The sequence below is a fragment of the Amblyraja radiata genome, chromosome 40 (genome assembly GCF_010909765.2).
Source record: "Amblyraja radiata isolate CabotCenter1 chromosome 40, sAmbRad1.1.pri, whole genome shotgun sequence".
Classification (NCBI taxonomy): Eukaryota; Metazoa; Chordata; class Chondrichthyes; order Rajiformes; family Rajidae; genus Amblyraja; species Amblyraja radiata.
This window is the reverse complement of record NC_045995.1, coordinates 6,473,547-6,493,639: the sequence shown is the minus strand read 5'-3', so window position 1 is coordinate 6,493,639 and position 20,093 is coordinate 6,473,547. Positions and strand designations below refer to the sequence as shown.

The 20,093-nt window shown below is 45.6% G+C and overlaps 1 protein-coding gene across 1 annotated transcript in view; it reads left to right on the top strand.

The window, feature by feature from the left end:
- The first annotated feature begins 13,039 nt into the window (after positions 1 to 13,039).
- The window catches only part of LOC116967575 (solute carrier family 43 member 3-like), a 31,111-nt gene continuing 24,057 nt past the window's right edge, over positions 13,040 to 20,093 (top strand). Inside the window, exons 1-4 of the mRNA XM_033014192.1 lie at positions 13,040 to 13,153; positions 16,609 to 16,714; positions 17,469 to 17,545; positions 18,862 to 18,954. Coding sequence (XP_032870083.1) covers positions 13,040 to 13,153; positions 16,609 to 16,714; positions 17,469 to 17,545; positions 18,862 to 18,954 — 390 coding nt within the window. The remainder of the gene's footprint in view (positions 13,154 to 16,608; positions 16,715 to 17,468; positions 17,546 to 18,861; positions 18,955 to 20,093) is intronic.

The following is a 20,093-nucleotide window of genomic DNA, read 5'->3' as shown; positions in this document are numbered from 1 at the left end:
CTAATTCTGCGGCAATTCATACCATCTAACCCGCTTCACCACCATCACCATCATTCCTGCCACGGGGGCGACCGAATCCGAGCCAGTATTTTTGTGTGAACGCCGCCTTATAGCTGTTTTTTCTCAAGGTGACCATGCTGATCACTGCAAGCTCCTGCGGCGGGCAGGGTGTGGAGGAAATGTGGAAAGCGGTCAAAGTCCTGTTTACTATCCTAATCAGGAACTGTTATATCCGCCGTAAGTGCTCCTTGCTTGCTCACCGTGATGGCAGATAAAGCTGAATTACACAGGCTGTGAGCAACAACCAACAAGAGCTCAATACCAGGCAAGGGCACAGAATATATTGGCCGATGTAACTGTTTATTGCAAACCAAGTCATCCAGCACAATGAACCTGTGTAGTGGTTCGATTATCTCGATAAATCAGAGAAGTAATAATTGACCTGCAGGTAAATGGTTGAAAAATTACCATTTATTTCCAGGAGAAATGTACGTTAAATATCCCCGAATCAATCTCGCCGTGGATCAGAGATTCATATATGTTCAGAATGTCGTGTTTCCGTAGGGTCCACTGGCACATTCAATTACTGCTCAGATGGGAACAGACACTGAGAACATCTCAGAGAACAGTAGTGAGTTCTCAAAAAAGTCGGTCCATTCAAGCCCTCAGCATTGCATACTGGTAAACACTCTGAGACGCTAAAGTGTTTAAAAGATTCGCAGCACAACACTATTCTTATATTCCCACGACACAATGAGTATTTGTGGATTATACTCCCTTGAAACAATTCACAGTTGATTAATAAATCTGTATCCTTTCATTTCTAAGATTCCCAAAATCACCTTTAAACTCCTGTTTCCGTTACTACACTATGTTTGTACTGAACATGATGCCGCGTAATCTGCCTCGATATCATCCATATTTCTCAACTTCTTGCATTCCATACGCCTACCAAAAGGACTTTTAAACGCCACTATTGTTTCTGCTCCTACAACCACCACTGGCAATGCGTTCAAGATTCCCACCAATTTCTATAAGAAAACTCCCCCGCTTATCTCAAATATACCCGCTCTCATCTAATAGGTATGCCTATATGGGCATTTATATCTGGGAGGCAGATTCTGACTGTCGATCTATTTTCTATAATTCTTACAAGTCATACCCCAATCTCCAAGTTACGATGAAAACAATTTAAGTATGTTGTCAATCTGGAAAGGTTGTTGTCAAGCTGGAAAGGTTGTTGTCAAGCTGGGAAGGATCATCTCAAGATGGGAAGGGAATATTTCCGAGGACTAGAGGGTCTGTGTTATAGAGAGAGGTTGAGTAGTGTGGGATTCTGTTCCTTGGAGCACAGGAGGATGAGGATAATCATATTGAGGTGTATATAATCACGAGAGGAATGAATTGTGAGGATGCACGGAGTCTCTTTTCCTGAGTAGGTGAATCGAGGACCAGATGACATAGGTTTAATTTGAAGAGGAAACATATTGGATAGGAGTCTTTATAGGGTAAATATTTCACACAATGGGTGGTGGGTGTGTGGAACAAGCTGCCAGTGAGGTAGTTGAGGCAGGGAATATCCCAACATTTAAGAAAAAGTTAGACAGGCACATGGATAGGACAGGTTTGATGAGACATGGGCCAAACACGGGCTACTGGGACATGTTAGCCGGTGTGGGCAGGTTCGGCCGAATGGCCTGTTTCCACGCTGTATCACTATGACTCTATGACTCAATGACTCTATCAATGTATCTGAAACCCACTAGTCTCGGCAACAATCATGTAAACCCCACCTGCACCCTCTCCAAAACCTGCAAATCTTTACTGTAAATAGCCAACCAGAACTGCACCCAATACTCTAAATGCGGCCCACCCAAAGTCCTATAGAATTGATTCCTGACATCCTAACCATTATACTCAATTTCCAGAGTAATGAAGGCAAACCATACGTCTTCTTTACCACTTATTTACTTGTGCTGTCACCTGTGGGGGTGTAAGAACGTCACATCCAAGACCCCTCTGTACATCAATGGTGTTGAGGGTTTCATCATTAACTACAAATTATCTTCCTCCATTCAACCTCCCAAAATACGACACCTTACACTTGCTCGGATTAAACTCCATTTGCCTTTTATCCGCCCATTTATTTGCTGTAACCTATAACCCGCTGGATATTTTGACAGCATGCCTCATTGTCTGCAACTTCTCCAATTTTCGTGTCGTCAACAAACCTACACACCAACCTAACTAATGGACGTCTTGGTATTTAATATATACTAATTAGAGGTTATTGACGAGTTTGGCAAAAGTGATAAAAGTAGGTTTGATCCATCAGTGACTTTCGTCCATGTCCTTGGTTCGGGTGCCATCCCCGGCGCGCTCGGCCGGTAATGACGGCCTTCGTCCTGTAGGGAGACTGGAGCGGCACAGGAACCCTCAGATTATTTAGAATGGAATAAATCCTCTCTAATGCCTGATTCTCAGAGAGTCGGCAGAATTAGAACAAAGTTTGAGATCTGTTACGACAAGCATCGCTCATGATAAAACAGACTCTCCAAACGTCACGGTGCGGTGTAGGTGCCACATTGTGTATTGTCGTAGAGTCGTAGAGTCGTAGTGCACGCAAAGAAGATATTCTGCCCAACCTTTCCATGCGGACCACTGCTCCAACTAAATTCGACCCACTTTTCCCGCGTTTGCCCTATATGGCTCTGAACGTTTCCTCTCCATTCACTTGTCTGAATATATTTTATATGTGATAATTGCCGCTATCTCGACTACTTTCTCTGGCAATTCGTTCGAGATACCAACCAGCCTCTATAGCCACTCGTGTACATGTTGCGTCTTCCTCCTATCACCTTATAACTATGTCTTCTAGTGTTGGAGATTTCCATCTTGGGTAAGGTTTCTGACGGTCACGAGTAATTGCATATTACCACGAGTAATTGCATATATTTCTATGACTTCACCCCTCAAATTCTGACGTTCGAGAGATAACAACCCAAGACTATCCAAACTCTACCTGGAGCTGTATCATCCACTCAAAGCGGCATTCTACTAAGCATCATCAACACCCTCTCAAATGTTTCCCCATCTTGACTGTAATGGGTCAACTGCCTGATTACACCTACAAATCCGTCTGTCTAGTCTTCTTGGTCCGAGTAAGTCCCTGTCGATATTGGGGAAGTTAAAGCCCCCTCGACAATAACACTGTGTTACTCGCTGTCTTCTGTATATGATCCTTGACCTTCAGTTGGAAATCGGGCGCCCTATAATATATTCAGTTTAAAATAATTGCTCCTTTCTTATTTTAGAGATCAACCCATCACGTCTCAGTGGACGTACCCTCCTGTATGACATCTCGGAATACCGCCATAGCATTTTCATTGATTAACGAAAGTATTCGTTTAATTTAGTTTTTCGTTTTAGAGATACAGCGCGGAAACCGGCCCTACGGCCAGCGAGTCCGCACTGGCCAGCGATGCCCGCACACGCTATCCGACACACACTATGGACAATGTTACAATCATACGAAACCAATTAACTGAAAAGCCTGTACGCCTTTGGAGTACGGGAGAAAACAGAAGATCTCTGATTTAACCCACACAGGTCACGGGGAGAGTGTACACATTATGTACAGAGAAGTACAGTCCTTTACCCAGAGAAGGCGAATCAAGGGAGAACACACACTGCGTTACTGCACTGATCACATCACACTATCGCCGTCACCCATCTCCACCCCTCCACATGGTATATGGAACGAGCTTTCAAAGGGTTTATTCCTAGAGGGTTATGTGACGCTCACAATAGACAATATACAATAGACAATAGGCGCAGGAGTAGGCCACACGGCCCTTCAAGCCAGCACCGCCATTCAATGTCAACATGGCTGATCATCCACAATCAGTACCCCGTTCCTGCCTTCTCCCTATATCCCCTGAATCCGCTAGCTTCAAGAGCCCTGTCTAGCTCTCTCTAGAATGTTTCCAGGGAACCAGCCCCCACCGCCCTCTGAGGCAGAGAATTCCACAGACTCACAACTCTGTGTGAAAAAGTGCTTCCTCATCTCCGTTCTAAATGGCTTACACCTTATTCTTGAACTGTGGCCCCTGGTTCTGTGCTCGCCTCACATTGTGGCCTCAGTATTGTCTTTCCCACAGTGGGGATCAGTTTCAGTATTGCCCCATCCACGATGTAGGGCTCCTCGGTACTTTCCCTCCCACATTGCAAAACGCCTTGTGTGCAGTTCTCCTTCCACCGTGGGACACTCTGTCAGTGATACCCTTCCAGAAAGGCAGACACACACTGCTGGAGTAACTCAGCGGTACAGGCAGCATCTCTGGAGACAATGTAGATCTACAACATACAAGCTCCATCACCGGCCTATTGCCATTGCAGGGAATTATTGATCTGCCACCTACATCTCTTATGTGATCTTCGTTTCGCACATTGCTTAATTTGCTAACAGAATTGAATCTGAAACGAGACGACGGGAACTAATTTCACAACATATTTTATTTCCCAGCTGAAATCTTATGACATTTCACTCTGGTGATGTTACTGAACTTCGAAACGCACGAGGCAGGACGCAGCAGAGAGGCAACGCAGCTCTACAGGTGAGCTGGTAAAGAGACAACATTGTACTCTGAAGCGGCAACGTACGAGACTGGCGCTGTCAGAGAGGCAGTGACATTTGTCGGTGCTCAGAGCGATTGCTTTGAATTATGATCGTGGGACAGCTGAGCGAGAAGGTCAAATTGTTTTTGACGTTTGCTGCCGGGGTCATAGAGTGCCTCGGCTTTGCGGGTGCGATCCAAGGCTGGCCTTCCCTGGTCTTTATGCTGAAGGAGGAAGGCTACTTCGCTGACCTCTGTATCCCTCTGTACAACTCCAGCGATCCTGGGACGAGGAATTCTACTGGTGAGTGACCGGGACTAGTACAGGTGGAGAAGGAAGTCGAGGTGTCATTGTAAATGAAAAGCAAGTCATCAGATGCTGGAATGTCGGGCAAAGCATGAAGTGCAGCAGGGACTTTGGGGAGCAGGCAACCTTTATGGAGAGAATGGGCATGTGACGAATTGAGTGGAAGCCTTTTCCCAGGGTTGTGGTTGGGGGGGAGTAAGAAAAGATCGATGAGTGCTGGGGCGAAGTCGTTGCTGGATACATTTGAAGAGTGTAGAGGGGGGGGGAGATTTATTGACCGGTGGGTGGAGTAATTCACTGGTGAGTAGGAAAAATGAGACAATTTTATGTAAGGTGAGCAGAGATGTGGAGGAGATGCAAATCCGGAGGCGGTCTAGAGGTAGGATGTGACGTGAGGTATTTTGAAGAGGGGAAATTGATTAAGTTATCTTACGGTTTAGTTTCATTGTTGTCAGGTTTACCGAGGTACAGTGGTAAAATGTGTTGCTGTACAAATTTGTTTTGCTATCCCACAAATCAGGCAATACTATACCTAAATATTGAAACGTAAATCAACTTGCAGCTTTATAGGGTTTCGGTTAGGTCGCAGTTGGAGTATTACACTTGCGGGTCGCCAATTCAGCAAGGATGTCGAGACTTTGGAAAGGGTTCAGATGAGGGACATCGGGTTGCTGCTCGAATTAGGGGATATTCGTTACAGGGAGATGTCAGACAGATTGGCATTGTGTTCTCGTAAACTCTGGAGGCTGTGAAAAACCCTGTAGAAGTTTATAAAATCATGAGAGGCATAAACACTTTAGTCAGTCAGAACCTTGTTACCCCGGATGGAAATATCAGATACATGAGAGAATAATATTCCCTCTCCAGAGAAGAAAGCACACCAACGCCTCTACTTCCTTACAAAGCTGATGACAATCGGAATGTCCCGTAAATCCTCACCAACATTTACACATGCACCAAAGAAAGGATTTTTGTCTCTTTACCAGCTTTACCAGAAAGAGCCCAGACTATCATACAGGCGAATCTCTATTGATACCTCACGCTGCCTCGGCAAGGGCAGCAGCATATGCAAGAACGAGTTGCACCCTGGCCACTCCTTATTCTCCCCTCTCCCATTAGGCAAAAGGTACAGAAGTGTGAAAACACACAACTTCAGATTCAGAGACAGTTTCTCCCCAGCTGTTATCATGCAAGTAAATCATCCTACTCCAAACGGAGAATGTTTTTGAGCTACAATCTATCACGTGGTTACCCTCGGGCTTTCCTTGATTGGAATTTGCAGGCTTTACCTTGCACTAAGCATCACCTCCTCATCGTGTATCTCTACACTGTAAATTGTAATCTATTGTAATCATGTATCGTCTTTCTGCTGACTCGACCACTTTCAACGAAAGCTTTTCACCGTGCCGAAGTACACGTGATAATAAGCTAAACTGAACTGAGTTCGAGTTTAGAGAGGCAAGGTTTAATGGATATCCGCGGAGCATATTCTTTACAGATGAGGCGGCGAGTGTCCGGAACACGCTGTCAGTGGCCTTGGCTGATGCAGAGTAAATAATGATATTTGAGAGACTTTTGGACGGGCCATTGGGTATGTAGGGACCGGCGCGATATAAATTATGTGCAGGCTGATAAGATTTGGTTTTGGCATTAACACAGACAATGTCGGCTGAATGGCCTGATCTGTACTGTACTTCATTCAATATTCTATTCCTCTATAAAATGTTATGTACTGCTATCAGGTCTCCCTTTAAAATGTCCTCCCACCTTTAAACCCACATCGGCCTTTTAATTTATTACCCTCACTCATCTGTGGAATTATCTGCCTCAGAGGGCGGTGGAGGCAGGTTCTCTGGATGCTTTCAAGAGAGAGCTAGATAGGGCTCTTAAAGATAGCGCAGTCAGGGGATATAGGGAGAAGGCAGGTAGGCGGTACTGATTGTGGATGATCAGCCATGATCACATTGAATGGCGGTGCTGGCTCGAAGTGCCAAATGGCCTACTGCACCTATTGTCGATTGTCTATTGTCTATTATCTCCAACGCGCTCCCTCCTCTACGGAGGACCTGTATTCCACTGTATTTCCCTTTCCCCGTATCGCACCTGCGCTGTCCGTTCCTTGCTCACTCTCCACATTTCTCTAATTGTCTCTCTCTCTCTCTAACGCGTTCTCTCAGTGGACTGTGATTCGCAGGACGAACGCTTCACCCTCATCTTCACCATTGCCGTTTCGACCATGAATATCGCGACTGTTGCCAGCGGGGCTCTGCTCGACGACTGCGGAATCATGCCAACCCGCTTCCTGGCCATGTAAGTCACTCTGGGCACCGGGTCAGTGGTTACTGCACCTTCGCAAAGGGGTGTGAGTGGAGGCTGTGTGCGTAACACAAGGTTCTTTAGGACGATAGACGTAAAACGGTCGAGTAACTCAGCGGGACAGGCAGCATCTCTGGGGAGAAGGAATAGGTGACATTTCGGGTTGAAAACTTTCTTCAGACTAGGAGGTTATTTAGGAGGATATGCCCGGAGTCGCGTTGCCCCATATGTTCCGGCAGTAGAGCAAGAGGCTGAGAGGTAATCGTATGTGACGGTATAAAATCATGATGAGATTAGAAGTGACTGATGTACATGATTTTTTCACAATGGAGTCCGAAAATAGAAGGCATAGATTTAAGATGACAGAGAAAAACATTTAGCAGGAACATGAGGGGCAAATCTTTCTCACATATGGTACAGGGTACGAGAAATTAGGTAGTGGTTGAGGCAGATGCAAACTCTTACTGGAGAGCGATTGCAGAAGTAAACTCTTACTGAAGAGCGATTGCAATAAGGCAGCCATCGAACCCAGCCATTCGATCATGGATTACTTTTTTAATCCTTCATAAACCTATTCACCTGCCAACTCCCCGTAATCTTGTACGTTCTTGCTCATTAAGAACCTCTCATTCTCCGCTTTAACAATGCACGATAACATAATTTCCACAACCCTGGGTGTGGCAAAGAATTGTGTAAATTCACCACCATCTGGCATGTATTGGAAATTCTTCCTCATATCCAATCTTAGGCATGTCGTTTGATTCTGAGGCTTTGTCCTCTGATCCTAGGCACTCTCTCTAGTGGAAGCATCCTCGGCACATGCACTCTATATGGATCTTTCTTTTTGTTCGCCTTCCATCACGATGAGGAATGTGGTGAATCTTTATGTTAAAATGTATTTTGTGCGTCTTGTTGCTTTTTATTGGTTTTGACTGTATGGCAAATCAAATTCTGCGTATGTTGTAAAACACACTTGGCAAGTAAAGTATGATTATGATTATGATTCTTCGATGGGGATGTGCTGACCGGATATTTGATCAGCAGGTTCATAAGATCGTGGAGTTCTACAAATATTTAACGGTGCAGTAAGGAGTTAGCAGAGCCGCTGCCTCGCTGCGCCAGAGCACCGATTTATAATGACATCAGATGCTGTCTGGGTGGTGTTTTCTGTTTCACCCCATGACGTCATGCATTTCTTACCATCACCGGTTTTCCCCACCCACATCCCAAAAACGTACGCAGTGATTATAGGACAGGCGACGGCCATTGTAATGCGCGTCACTACCTCGCAGAGGTGAACACATTATTTTCAGCTCTGGATAATGTCAGTGTTTGGACATTTAACGAGACAAGGATGTGTGGGCTTCGAATCACAGAGTACTGAAAAGGAGCCGCCGGCCCAACTAGTCCAAATGATCAAAATGCCTCATCGAAACTGGTCGAATCTGATTTTTTGGCCGATATCCTTTTCAAGATTTACTATTCACATATGTGTCTTTTAAATGCTTTCACAGTAACTGCCTCAAACACCTCCTCGGGCAGTTCATTCCTTATATCCAACATACTTTGATTATAACGGTTGCCATTTAGATCACAACTCGAATTACACCGACGTCGTTTGCTTCTTGATTTTCCGACCCAGGGGAAACTCCTAACATATATTTGGGTAGGTCATTTAGGACTGAAGTGAAGAATTTTTTTAAGCCCGAGAGTTGTGCATCTGAAGAATTCGGAGTAAAATACGTAGAGGATTTGCCTAACTAATCAATGAGAACGTCACGGCGGCTTCAGAGAGGGTATACAGGAGGTTACATTATACGTTGAACTCAAAAATAGCATATGAGCGATTGCTCCAATGCGATTATATTATAGGCCACCCAATAGCTAGAGGCAGATGAACGATCAGATATGTAGACAGCTTGTCCAGGATATTGTAATAGGTGACTCTAAGTTCCCGAATCAGGTCAAGAGGATTAGACGCAGCCGAACGCGTACAATGTATCCAGTAACATTTCCTTATATAGTATGGGGATAGTACGACCCGAATAGTGACTATACTGGACCTTGTTTAGGGAAACCACCCTGCACACATCACTGATGTTGCGATGGAAGAGCATTTTGGAAATGGTGAACACAAATGTATATGCTTTAATATTGTTCTGAATAGGGTTAGGTTGGAAAGGTACTAAATTGGGCTAAGGTAGATTACAATGACATTAGGTAGGAGCTAAGGAGGATAGATTGGCAGAAATTGCTATTAGAAAATTCCACAGATGACACGTTGGAGTCTTTAAAATGCCATTTGATCAAAGTGCAGGATCAGCATATTCATGTAAAGGATAAGGACGATAAGGTAAGAGGAATGATGATGGCCAAGGAGGTTGGTCCAAAGTAAATGGAAGCGAATGTCGGGTGTAAGAAGGTGGCATCAGACGGGGCTTATGAGGGTTATAATCGGAGTAGGAAACAAATCAAGTGGGCGATTGGAAGGGCCAAAAGGGGCCATGACATGTCATTGGGTATTGTGTTAATGAAAATGCCAAGCCTTTATATACGCCCATGACCGCTCAGGGACAAAGGAGGAAATATGTGATTGATGTAGCAAGATGTAGGCGAAATACTAAACATGTACTTTGCATGTATATTCACCGAGGAGAATTAATTGGAGGACAGCGAGATCCGTGTGGAGAAAACTAAAAGGTGTAATCGAGAAGGAGGTGTTCCGGAGGTACTTCAAGATCATTAAAGATAGACTCAAAATAGTGGAGTAACTCAGCGGGACTGGCAGTATCACCGGACAAATGTAATGGGAGATATTTAGGGTCGAGGCGGTTCTTTGTCCGTTGGACCTGATGAGACCCATCCCATGATATTGACCGATGCGATATGGGGGGGGGGGGGCATTGCTGACGATTTTTGCTTGTTTTCCAGCAATAGTAAAGGACTGGAGAACTGGAGAGTGGTAATTGTGATCCTTTTGTCGAATCAGGGAAGTAGAGAGGATCTAGGAAACTAGAGGACAGTAAGCCTCAGGTCAGTGGCAGGTAGATTGTTGGAGAGAAATATTCGTGATAGAATTTACTCCCATTTGGAAAGGATTGGGCTGTTTGGGGATAGCCAGCGGTAGGTCGTGGATCGTCGCGGTAGGTCGTGTCATACTGTCTGGGAGGAGATTTCCGAGGAGGTGACGAAAGAGGTTGATGAAGATAGTTCGGTAGATGTTGTATACTTAGATTGAAGTAAGACCAATCTTTGATTAGGACGCTCCTGGTAGGCTGATCCAGAAGATGCGGATGTACGGTATTCACCAGGTCGTATGTATTCAGAACTGGCTTATTCATATAAGAGAGAGGAATGTGGTGGAAATGTAACCATTTTTGGCTGTACCGGTTTGTGGCCAGTAGTACACACCACACCCACACACACACACAAGCAACACACACACACACCACACACACACACACACACACACACCACACACAACACACACCAGCAAACACACAACCACACACACACACACATCACACAACACAAACCACACCCTCTCACCACCACACACACACACACACACACACACCACCCACTCACACACACACACACACACACACTACCACACCCACGACCACACACACACACCACACCACACACGGAGCTAGCAGACCCGTGAGTAATTTAGATTGTGGGGGGATGTAGTTCAGCTGCCCAGAAAATGGCATAGCAATTGTAGACACAGTTTAACCCGAGTAAGTGTGAAATGGTGTATTTCAAGTAAGTGGAGACAATGCCAGTAACGACATGACAATTAACAGCATTGATCTGCAGAGTGATATTCCAGTCCAAGTTTGTAGATTAATGAATGCGGTGGCACAAATAGCGAGGGTAGTAAAGAAGGCAGATGGAATGTTTGCCTTCATTGCTCGAGGCATTGTATATAATAGTCAGGAAGTCATGATACTATAGGACTCGGGCCTTATTTGGAGTTTTGCGTGCAGTTCTGGCTCTTTAATCACTGGAAAGATGAAGCGGCCTCAGAAGGAGCGCAAGGGACTTTGCCAGTATGCTGCGTGTATTAAAGGGTTTCAGATAGAAACATAGAAACATAGAAACTATGTGCAGGAGGAGGCCATTCGGCCCTTCGAGCCAGCACCAGCATTCATTGTGATCTTGGCTGATCGTCCCGAATCAATAACCAGTGTCTGCCTTCTCCCCATGTCTGATTCCGCCAGACCCTAGAGCTCTATCTAACTATCTCTTAAATCCATCCCGATACCGCGAGAGTTTTGATGGTCCTGATATCTTTTTTTTCTGGCACAGCAGAGCATGCGGGGACAATTAATACAATTATGTGGGGCACGAATAGGGTAGACAGTCAGATCATTTTTTTCCCCACGATGTTTTCAATAGTGGAGAACATAGATATAATGCTCGAGAATGGAGCGTTTAATAGAGACTAGACTAAGGGGACCCGTCGGGTCCCAGCTCTACACGAGCGTGATGGTCTCTCAACGGAATTTTCCACCTCTCCACTAATTCCAATATTACTGGACATTGCGGGTAGGGGCTTTCAGGAGCGCTAACATTGGTGTTGTGGAACGAAGAGGCTGGTTTCCAGAGGACTAGCATGGACATTGTGGGCCGACTAGATTATTGGGCTGCAAGCTCAGTCACAGGTCTGGCAGCTCAGTTACTCACGCCTGGCGGGCTGGCAGCTCAGAAACCTCCAGAGATTTTGCACTAAACAGGTGACCGACTCTGTGAGAGAGAAGGAGGTGAGGTTGGACAATCAATTTTAGACATTTGCATATTTTTTTACAGATGAAATTAATGAACGATGAAAGGCTAGGCTTGCGTGGATCTCTGGAGCGTTAGTATGGGTGTTGTGGGCTGAAGGGACTGGTTTCCAGATGGCTAGTATGGACATTGTGGACTGATTGAATTATTGGACTCGTAGTTCAGTGAGTCATGCCTTGTGGGCTGGCAGTTCACTAAGTCGTGGGTGGTGGGCTGGCATTTCAGTCACTTCCAGCTGGTGATCTGGCAGTTCACTGACTCATGCCTGGTGGGCTGGCAGTCCAGTGACTTATGGCTGGTTGGCTGGCTGTTTACTTACTCGTGCTGATTGGCTGGCATTCCAGTCACTCACGGCCAGTGGGTTGGCAGTTCACTCAATCACCCCTGCTCCCTTCACCCCCCCCCCCTCCCACTCTGCTCCTTCCCATTCCCCTCTCTCCATGCATTCAATACATCTCCCCTCAACGCCCTCCCCCACCCCATACACTATTAGTGGCTCTCGGACAGCGCGGCTTTTCATGCCCATTAGGTGCCCATTATGATGAAGGATACGCAGGCATGGCAAGTGGAAAAAGGATTTATTAAATTTAAAATGTGAATGATTCTTAAAATATAACACCAATTTAAATGTTAAATATGAGATTAATTAAGTTCAGCTCTTTCTTGTTGTGTGTCTTGTGTTCTGCTGATCACTGCCTCTTGATGTCACTTTGCTGTTGATACAAAAGAGACAATGTTCATATACAGAGCTTGAGCGGTCACATTTTAACAAAGAAAATCTTAGAATTTACCTCAAAAACTATTTCAGTACAGGGCAGCCAACAAATCCATTACACAGCACTTCAAGCAGAATGAAGGCCTGCCAACATATCCAACCTCACAGCACTTCAAGTAGAGTGAAGGCCAGCCAGCAAATCCAATCTCACAGCACTTCAAGCAGAGTGCAGGCCAGCCATCCAATCCAGTGTCACAACACTTCAAGCAGAGTGCAGGCCAGCCAACAAATCCAATGTCACAGCACGTCAAGTGGCTTGCAGGTCAGCCAGCAAATCCAATGTCACAGCACATCAAGCGGAGGGCAGGCCCGCCAGCAAATTCAATCTCACAGGACTTCAAGCGGAGGGTAAGCCAGTCATCAAATCCAATCTCACAGCACTTTGGACAGAAATCCCTTGATTCTTGCAATATTTTTTAGATGGTAATAGGCAGATCTGGTAATGATCTTTATATGCCTGTTAAAATTCAAATCCGAGTCCATAACTACACCAAGGTTTCTGGATTTGTCTGTGGTTTTCAGTGCAATTGAGTCGAGTTGAGCACTCACATCTAGCCTTGTTTTTTTGGGACCAAAGACAATAATTTCTGTCTTATTTGCATTGAGCTGGAGGAGGTTCTGGTTCATCCACTCATTTATATGTTTGACACATTGGCTCAGTGAGTCTAGGGGACTATAGTCATGTGGTGAAACTGCGACATATAGTTGTGTGTCATCGGCATAAGTGTGGTAGGATATGTTAAATTGCCTTATGATCTGAGCTAGGGGGAGCATATAAATGTTGAACAAAATGGGCCCAAGAATGGAGCCCTGAGGAACCCCGCATGTGAGTTTTGTACGTTCAAAATTCACAGCACCTCAAACGGGGTGCAGGCCATCCACCAAATCCAGTGTCACAACACTTCAAGCGCAGTGCAGGCCAGCCAGCAAATCCAATGTCACAGCACCAAGCGGAGGGCAGGCCATACAGAAAAGCCAATGTCATAGCACTTAAAGCGGATTGTAAGCCAGTCAGCAAGTCCAATGTCATAGCACGTCAAGCGGAATGCATGCCAGCCAGCCAACCAAATGACAAAGCACTGCAGGCCAGCCAGTAAATCCAAACTCACAGCATTTCAAGCGGTGTGCAGGCCAGCCAGCAAACGGAATCTCACAGCACTTCAAGCGGAGTGCAGGGCAGGCAGCAAATCCAATCCAATAGCACTTCAAACAGATTGCAGGCCAGCCAGCAAATCCAATCTCACAGCACTTCAAGCGGAATGCAGGGCAAGCAACAAATCCAATCTCACAGCACTTCAAGCAGAGTGCAGGCCAGCAAATGCAATCTCACAGCACTTCAAACACAAATACACACTCATCCTCCATCTCAATACACACACACACACACACACACACACACACACACACACACACACACACACACACACACACACACACACACACACACACACACACACACACACACACACACACACACACACACACACACACACACACACACACACATATATATATATATATACTCACCCACACATACAGGCACACACACCCTCCACCTCACACACAGTCACACACACAGAATCACACACACACTCACAAACACTCACACACACACATACACTCATACACATACACTCATACATTCACACATACACACACATACACGCACACACACAACTCACAAACACACATTCACACATACACTCACCCACACACTCACACGTACTCACACACACACGTACACACATACGCTCTCACACGCATACACTCATATACACACTCATTGACTCACAAACTCACACATACACACGCTCACACACACAGACGCACACACACATGCACTCACACACACAGACTCACACACACATACACACACATACACTCACACACACACATACACACACACACAGACTCACAAACCAACATGCACTCACACACACACACACACACACTCTCTCACACACACACATACACTCACACACACTGACACACACACATACACTCACAAACTCAGACTAACACAGACACACACACTCACACAGACACACGCACACACAAACTCGCACACACACATACACACACATATATATGACAGTACACTTTCTTGAATCTAGTCACACGGCTGAGCGCGGCCTCTCCATTGTGGGGCTACCGCAGTCAGCGGCACTTCCTCAATCAGCGTGACCTCTGCACTTACCAGAAATTACGCAATCAGCGCGACCTGTCCATTAAGCGGAAGTCACATAATGAGTGGGACATATGGACTGAACACAGTCGGACCTAATAAAGCATTTATTCCTTCAAAACACAATCGGACCTAATAAAGCATTTATTTTTTACAAACAAAGACGGACCTAATAAAATATTTATTAATTCCATACACAGTCGGACCTAATAAAGAACGTATTCCTTCCAAACACAGTCGGCCCAAAAAAAGTATTATTCCTTCCAAATACTGTCGGACCTAATAAAGCATTTATTCCTTCCAAACAGTCGGACCCAATAAAGCATTTATTGTCATGAAGGGCTGACATTTATGATTAACACAGCACATAAATGATTAACACAACATCATTCATTGCAAGCACATTGCTGGCTAACAAATCATTTATTGCAAGCACATAAAGGATTAACAAAGCATCATTCATTGCAAACACATTAAGGGTTAACAAATCATTTATTGCAAGCACATTAAGGGTTAGGAAAGCTTCAATCATTGCAAGCACACTATTGGCTAACAAATCATCTATTGCAAGCACGTTCAGGGTTAACCAAGCATCATTCATAGCACGCACATCACTGGCGAACAAATCATTTATTGCAAGCACATAAAAGGTTAACCACATAAAGCACATAACCACATAAAATACCTAACCTCATAACGACATAAAACACATAAACCACATAACCACATAAAGCACATAAAGGGTAGACCCACAGTTCAGTAGACCCACAGTTCAGTAGAATCACAGCAGATTGACAGTGTGGCCACTCCCTCGTGATCTTTCAGAGTGACTGACGCACGTCCAGGCATCCGGGGTTTTATAGTCCTGCCCCCCGGAAGGGGCGTTACTTTCATCGCGGTGATTGGCAGGCGAGAGGACCAATCAGCTGCTCTCAAGATGTTTTAAACACTCATAACTTTTTTTATTTTTCCTCGAGGCGGGCTCAGCGGAGGAGGACTCTGAATAAGATGGCCAAACATCACAGCGATACAGGGTAGCGTTTTTCTAAAAATCAATATACAGCGGAAACAGGAAGTGGGCAAGATGAGCCGTTTAATTATATAGATGTGCGAAGCAAGTTTATTTAACACAGAGATTTGCGGTGACTTTGGAACACCCTCCCAGTCATGGTGGAGGATGCTGAACCGATAGTGGTGTTTAAGAATATTTTAGATGGACACATACATTTGAATGAGATACAGGGATCTGGATAATATATTGACAGATGAGATCAGGTTAACTCGGCATCCTGTTCGGCACAAACATCGTGGGCCGACGTATCTGTTCGTGCGCTGTACTGTTCTGTGTTCTATGATCCAGTTCCATGGTCCAAACATGACATGCCCTTGAATATAAGAAAGGCGTTACGTTAGACAGAGTGCAGATTTACCAGAATACAATCTGGGCCTTCAGGCTTGAGTTAAAGGAAAAGGATGGATATGTGGATGTTCTTTTCTTTGTGGCAGACCGATGATCTTAATCAGGTATGCACGATATGATGGACATAGATAAAGTGATGTTCGACAACACTTTACTCAGGGTGGACCGTTCTTCAAACAGTCTAGGTCTTTGTGATAGTACCTCTTGGTGGCGGTGAGGGAAAGCGGGCCTTTAAAGTTGGATTTGTGTTTCCGCAGCTTCCTCTACACGGTAGGCAACTTAATGGTCGCTTTTGCCACTACGGGTAAGTGACACTCAACTCTGTCTGGGGAATCGTGCATTTATCTCAGCGTATGGTTATCTCCATCGTATCGTCAGTCTGACAGTGTTATACATGTGAATGTGCTCATTGATGTGTGGGCGTGCTTCCTTGTACGTGTGTGTACGGATGTGTGTGCCTAAGTGGTTAATGTCTGTGCGTGCGTTTACTCCGTCTGTATGTGCTTGTATATGTGTCTGTGCATGTGTGTGTGTATCTGTGTGTACATGTGTGTGTATGTGTAGGTGTGGGCCTATGTCTGTGTGATGTGGGGGTGTTGTTGTATGGTTGTATGTGTGTGTATGCGTGTGCGCGCGCGCGTGTGTGTGTGTGCGTGTGTGCGCGTGTGTGTGCGAGTGTGTGTGTGTGCGTCTGTGTGCGTGTATGTGTGTGTGTGTGTGTGTGTGCGCATGTGTGTGCGTGTGTGTGTGCGAGTGTGTGCGAGTGTGTGTGTGCGTGTGTGTGTGTGCGAGTGTGTGCGAGTGTGTGTGTGTGCGTGTGTGTGTGTGTGTGTGTGTGTGTGTGTGTGTGTGTGTGTGTGTGTGTGTGTGTGTGTGTGTGTGTGTGTGTGTGTGTGTGTGTGTGTGTGTGTGTGTGTGTGTGTGTGTGTGCGCGCGTGTGTGTGTGCGCGCGCGAGAGAGGTTGATTGAGAAAGAGGGTGTGTGCACCCACGTGAGGAATACTTGCTATCGCATGCCCCTGCTCTCTGCCTCCTCCTCACCCTCACTCTCTGTTACAGCCTCGGCTCTGTTGCTGTTTCCTGCTGTCACGTTAATAGGAGTGGGAGGAATGTTGGTGCTCACAACAAACATAAAGGTATTCTATGGTCATTCGTCCGGTTTTAACAAGAAATCTTCGCGATCATAGAGACATAGAAACATTGAAGATAGGTACAGAAGTATGCCATTAGACCGTTCGGCCCATCGAGCCCGCACCGCCATTCAATATGATCACGGCTGATCATACAATATAAGTATCCCATTGCTACCTTCTCGCTATATTCCTTGATTCAGTTAGACCAAAGAGCTGTATCTAACTCACTTGAATCCATCTATCTACCTCTCTCTAGAATATAGGGTGAATAATAAATGCAATAAGAGTCGTGACGATTAGTAGCAGGGCGACAATCAGCTGAAGAATAGGGTCAAGAATTGGCAAATAAAATAAGTGTGACGTGTTAAATGTGGCGATGTTAATCCCCGGCACGATCTTCATAGTATACTGTAGCACCCTTTAGAGGGTTGTAGTGCAGAAGGATCACGGGGTACAAGAGCACAGTTTACCCAAAGTGGCGTCACTAGAGGTACATAGGGTGGTGAAGAACGCTATTGACACGCTTTCTCGGTTCGGGAATTGAGCATACGTCATTACATGTTACTACGAGATGGTACAATGGTAGAATATGCTGCTGAGGCCACACTTAGAGTATTGTGCTCACATTTGGTCACCCTGCAGTAGAATATATGCTATTATACTGCACAACATGGACAAAACGTTTACGGGGATGTTGCTAGGACTCTGAACTACAAAGATATGATGGGCAAGCTAGGACATCATTCACAGAGGTGCGGCCCTCCCTCACAGTGACCTCTTGGACAGTGTGGCACTCCGTCAATCCTACTCCCACCCACGATATGACGCTCACGCAATACAGCTGTCCATCACTGCCTCTCCCACAGTGCGGCTTTCCCACAACAATACCCTTTCCATAGTGCGGCACTCCCTGAGTACTACCGGCCCGACAGGCCTGTACTCCCTCAGTACTGTCCCTACAAGAGTTTGAGACCAGTACTGACCTTTGACAGTACGCCACTCCCTGTGTGCTGCTGCTCCAATATTACGGCATTTAGTTAGTCTGCAAGCTGCACTCCATCTCCCACACCGTGGCAGACCCTGAGAAATATACTTGTAATAACTAAAACGACTCTAATGGTCGAAAATGCCGTTGCAATCGCGCTGAACCTGCCACTGGGGAATTGGAGGCGTAGGTGTGTAGGTTTGGCAAGGTGTACAGGGTCCGCAATGAAGACCGAACATATTCCGTCCTCTACTGATTGGGCGTGGGATAGTGTTGAATGTTCTTGGAGCTTCTGTGCGGCCTCAATGTCTGTTTACTTTGCATGGATCTGTAGGCTGGAAATCTGTTTGGGAGGAATCGCTCCACAGTGATCACCTTGTACAACGGAGCCTTCAATTCCGGTGCAGCCGTCTTCCTGCTGGTCAAGGTGAGGAAAGTGTCAACAAACAGCCTTAAAAACGCTTCCCGAAGTGAGGGGTTTAGCTGTGGTATTTGTCTGGTGGTACTACCGTTGTTTTCCTTGGGTCAAGAACATTTAATTGAATTTAGGCTGGAGAAAAAGTTGAGTGTTCGTTCAAATTCTGAGGGTGCATGTGGCAGGTTTATAGATTTCGGGCGAAGAAGGAAGGGTGGGGGTGGTTCGATGTGGAGCAATATTATTTCAACCGATGTCGGACAGAAAATGCTGGAGTAACACAGCCGGCGAGGCTGCATCGCGGGAGGAAGTGGAAGATACGCTTAGCGACCATTCTTCATGCTGATTGTGCAGGGTGTGTTGCGGGAGAAATCGGGAATCTATTTGAGAGTGGCGGAACAAATCGTAACCAGTGTTTGATTGGCTGATGAGCGGACAAAGGCTAGAGGTGAAAAGTAGATAATGGAAGTATTAAAGGGAACAAATTAGAAAAGGCAGAAGGCAAGCAATTCAATTCAATTCAATTCAATTCAACTTTATTGTCATTACACAAATACAAGTATAGGTACAACGAAAAGCAGTTTAGCGTCTGGTCATAGTCATAGTGCAAGGTAGTAGAAGTAAAAATAAAAATACAAAGTTGGCATACACTAAAAGTTTAAAAAAATACTGGTTAACAATGTGTGGATTGTGGATGAATTAAAACTGATACATAGGCAGATAACTGTATACAAGTGGGAGAGTCTAAAGATAGCTAGCGTCGGGACTACGAGTTCAGCAGTGTAATGGTGTTGTTGAAAAAGCTGTTCCTCAGCCTGCATGTGCGAGACCTGAGGCTCCTGTACCGCCTCCCTGATGGGAGGAGGGCAAACAGTCCATGGTTAGGGTGAGAGGGGTCCTTGATGATTTTCCCGGCCTGTCTCAGACACCGTTTTCGGTGGAGGGCATCCATGGCAGGGAGCGGGGCACCGATGATGTGCTGAGCGGTTTTCACCACCCGTTGTAGTGCCTTCCTGTCAGCTGCGGTGCAGCTGCTGTACCATACCGTGAAGCAGGTGGTCAGGATGCTTTCGATGGTACAGCGGTAAACGTTGGACAGGATCTGGGGGAAAAGGTGAGCTTTCTTGAGCCTCCTCAGAAAGTAAAGGCGC